This window comes from Eimeria necatrix, genomic scaffold, assembly GCF_000499385.1.
Source record: "Eimeria necatrix Houghton genomic scaffold, Enh_scaff548, whole genome shotgun sequence".
NCBI classification, from domain to species: Eukaryota; Apicomplexa; class Conoidasida; order Eucoccidiorida; family Eimeriidae; genus Eimeria; species Eimeria necatrix.
Genome location: NW_013651685.1, coordinates 20,006 through 23,179, shown reverse-complemented (window position 1 = coordinate 23,179; position 3,174 = coordinate 20,006). Strand labels below are relative to the sequence as shown.

Below are 3,174 nucleotides of genomic sequence, written 5' to 3'. Positions count from 1 at the left end.
AGCCCCACCCCCGCCCCGCCCGAGGCCGCTGCTGCTGCTGCTGCTGCTGCTGCTGCAGCAGCAGCAGCAGCAGCAAAGCAAGCAGCAGCAGTCGCGAGCAGCGTAGAAAGCCTCGTGGGCGCGCTGCAGCTGCGCGTGGCCCAGGGGCGGCAGCGTGCTGCGCTGCACTTCGCCTTGAGCCGCAGCAGCAGCAGCAGCAGCAGCAGCAGCAGCAGCAGCAGCAGCAGCAGCAGCCGCTGGCTGCTGCTGCGGCAGCACACTGCCTTTCTTTGACTGTGGGGTTTTGGGGCTTTCTTCCGGGGCTTCCCCGCATGCATGCAAAACGCATGCAGCAGCTCTGCAGCAAAAAGTCTTTGCAACTTTTCGCAGTTTTGCAACTTTGCTGTTTGCTGCCAAATTCCATTTCGGGGCTTTTTAGACTTTTCCATTTATGCCCATTTATTCAGTTTCCCAAAACATACTTTCGATTATAATACCCCGAAGACAATATTGCATGCATGCATGCAGCCATGCATGCATGCATGCATGCAGCCATGCATGCATGCAGCCACGCTTGCAGGCATGCATGCATGCATGCATGCATGCATGCATGCAGCCATGCATGCATGCAGTCATGCATGCAGCCATACCTGCATGCATGCATGCAGTCATGCATGCATGCAGGCAGGCTGCATTGCCGGGCGGCCTCGGGAGGGGCCCCCAGGGGGGCCCCCAAGGGGGGCCCCAGGGGGCCCCCCTCAAAGTGGGGGCCCCCTTTAAGGTAGGGGTGCCCCCCAGGGCCCTCTTCAACACAGACTGGGTTTTGCTGCTGCTGCTGCTGCTGCTGTTGCTGCAGCAGCAGCAGAAACGACGCCTTTTGCTGCGCTGTAGCTGCTAGTCTGCGTCTAGGAAAACCTAAACCCTAAACCCTAAACCCTAAACCCTAAACCCTAAACCCTAGGTCTGCAAAAGATGCCAAATGCACTTCTTGCTTCGTTTATTCTTTTAAATGTCAAGTTTAAACAACACCGAACAAAATTTAAATAAATAAAAGGGCACAGTAGTATTGGGCGCTGCGCGGGGGCCCCTAAAACCTCACGAGGGGGCCCCCCTTGGGGGCCCCCAGACAGTTAGGGGGCCCCCAAGCCTTAGGGGGCCCCCAAACCCTTGGGGGCCCCAAACCCTAGGTGATTCCCAAACCCTTGGGGCCCCCAAACCCTCGGGGGCCCCCGAAGCCTGGGTTGCTTCCAAACCCTCGGGGGCCCCCAAAACCCTCGGGGGCCCCTGAACCCTCGGGGGCCCCCAAAACCCTCGGGGGCCCCCAAAACCCTCGGGGGCCCCCAAACCCTCGGGGGCCCCATATGTAGATAAATGTATATATTATATAGATAACATATAAATGCGCATTTTAAAGACGGCTGCTGCATGCGAATTAAACTTTAAGTGCAATAAATACAAAATAGATTTGGCATTGCAATTAGCAGCAGCACCTGCTGGGGTGTACATACACTGCAGCGCAGCAGCACCTGCTGGGGTGTACGTACACCGCAGCGCAGCAGCACCTGCTGGGGTGTACATACACCGCGAAGAGCAGCAAAAAGGCAGCAGCAGCGCGGCTGCCTAAGAGCCTTAAAATGAACAATAAATAACAACAATAATAACAATAATAATAACAATAATAATAACAATAATAATAATAATAATAATAATAATAATAAAATAATAATAATGGCAAGAATGGCAAGAAGAACAGCAGCAGCAAACCGCAACAAACCCACGCAGCAAACCCGACCGCGCCGCAGCCTTTAAAAAGACCCGCGTGAACTGCAGCAGCAGCAGCAGCAGCAGCAGCAGCAGCAGCAGCAGCAGCAGCAGCAGCAGCGCCGTCGTCCCCGTAGTGCCCCGAGGGGGGCCCCCAGGGGGCCCCCTGGGGGGCCCCCAGGGGCGTCGCATTGGCCCCCGTGAAGGCGTCGTGGGGGCCCCTAGAAGGGTACCTGTCGAAGGAGCTCCCCGGGGAGTGGCTGCCCCCGTGGGGGCCCCCGCGGGGGCCCCCCTGGGGGCCCCCCTGGGGGCCCCCTGCCTCCCAACTAGTAGGGTACGGACTGCTTTGCCACGCGCCCCTTTCCCTCCTGCGGGGGCCCCCAGAGTCCCCTGCATAGTGGGGGCCCCCCTGGGGGCCCCCCTGGGGGCCCCCCGCATCCTCATAGTGCCTGTGGGCCCCGGCGCCGTCCCCCCCCCCCTGGGGGCCCCCCTGGGGGCCCCCCTGGGGGCCCCCCTGGGGGCCCCCCCTGAAGGGGGGCCCCCCCCGGGCGAAGGGGCCCCCGCCCCTGCCCCTTTGCGCAGCCAACTTGGCCTTCCTTTCGAGCTGCTTCTGGAGAAAGGTCTTCCCAGTTGCTGCTGCTGCTGCTGCTGCAGCAGGCTCCTCCCCCTCTGCTGCAGCAGCAGCAGCAGCAGCAGCAGCAGCAGCAGCAGCAGCAGCGGGGGCCTCCTCGCGCAGCAAACCCAGCCAGTCCTCTCCTTGATGAAAAGTATAAAGTCTTTGAGAAAACCCAAACTGAATTTCGTCTTCATCATCCAAAGAAATGGATTTATTTGGCGCGACTTTTCCGCCGTTCAAAAGAGTGCCGTGCGCGCTGTTCAGGTCCGTCAGGGTGTACGTACACCTGCGCCCCTGCTGCTGCTGCTGCTGCTGCTGCTGCTGCTGCTGCTGCTGCTGCTGCTGCGGGGGAGGGGGCTGCTGCTGCTGCTGCTGCTGCGGGAGTTGCTGCTGCAGCACTCAGAGTGGGGGGCAAATAGACTTGTTGGTTTTTAGTGCTGGTGGAGTGAAGGGCCCCCCCAGAGACAAACAAAGGAGTGACGGAAGCAGCAGCAGCAGCAAGGGCCCTTTGCTGCGCCGCGTACCAGTCGCTGCGCTGCTGCTGCAGCTTCCCCCGGGCCCCTGCTGCTGCTGCTGCTGCTGCTGCTGCGGGGCCCTGACACGCGCCCCCGCCGCCCCCGGGGGGCCCCCGGGGGGGCCCCTCGGGGCCCCCCGGAGAAGAGGGCGGGGAGGCCTCGAGGGCCCCCAAGTCGTCCTGGTCGTCGTCCGCAGACATTGCGACGGGGCGCGCGGGCGGATCGGCGGGTTTTTCGGGGCTTTCGAGGAGTTTAAACGCGCAAACAAACAAATATTTGCAAAGTTAAACTGTTTAGAGTTTG

General features: G+C 60.6%; 1 protein-coding gene across 1 annotated transcript; it reads right to left on the bottom strand.

Annotated features, from left to right (window-relative positions):
• Positions 1 to 884: 884 nt before the first annotated feature.
• Positions 885 to 3,071, bottom strand: ENH_00062220 (hypothetical protein, conserved; the record flags this gene model as incomplete). Its single annotated transcript, XM_013577181.1, has 3 exons — positions 885 to 894; positions 1,767 to 2,467; positions 2,643 to 3,071. 3 exons carry the CDS (start codon positions 3,069 to 3,071, stop codon positions 885 to 887), a joined length of 1,140 nt encoding a protein of 379 aa, XP_013432635.1.
• Positions 3,072 to 3,174: the final 103 nt, after the last annotated feature.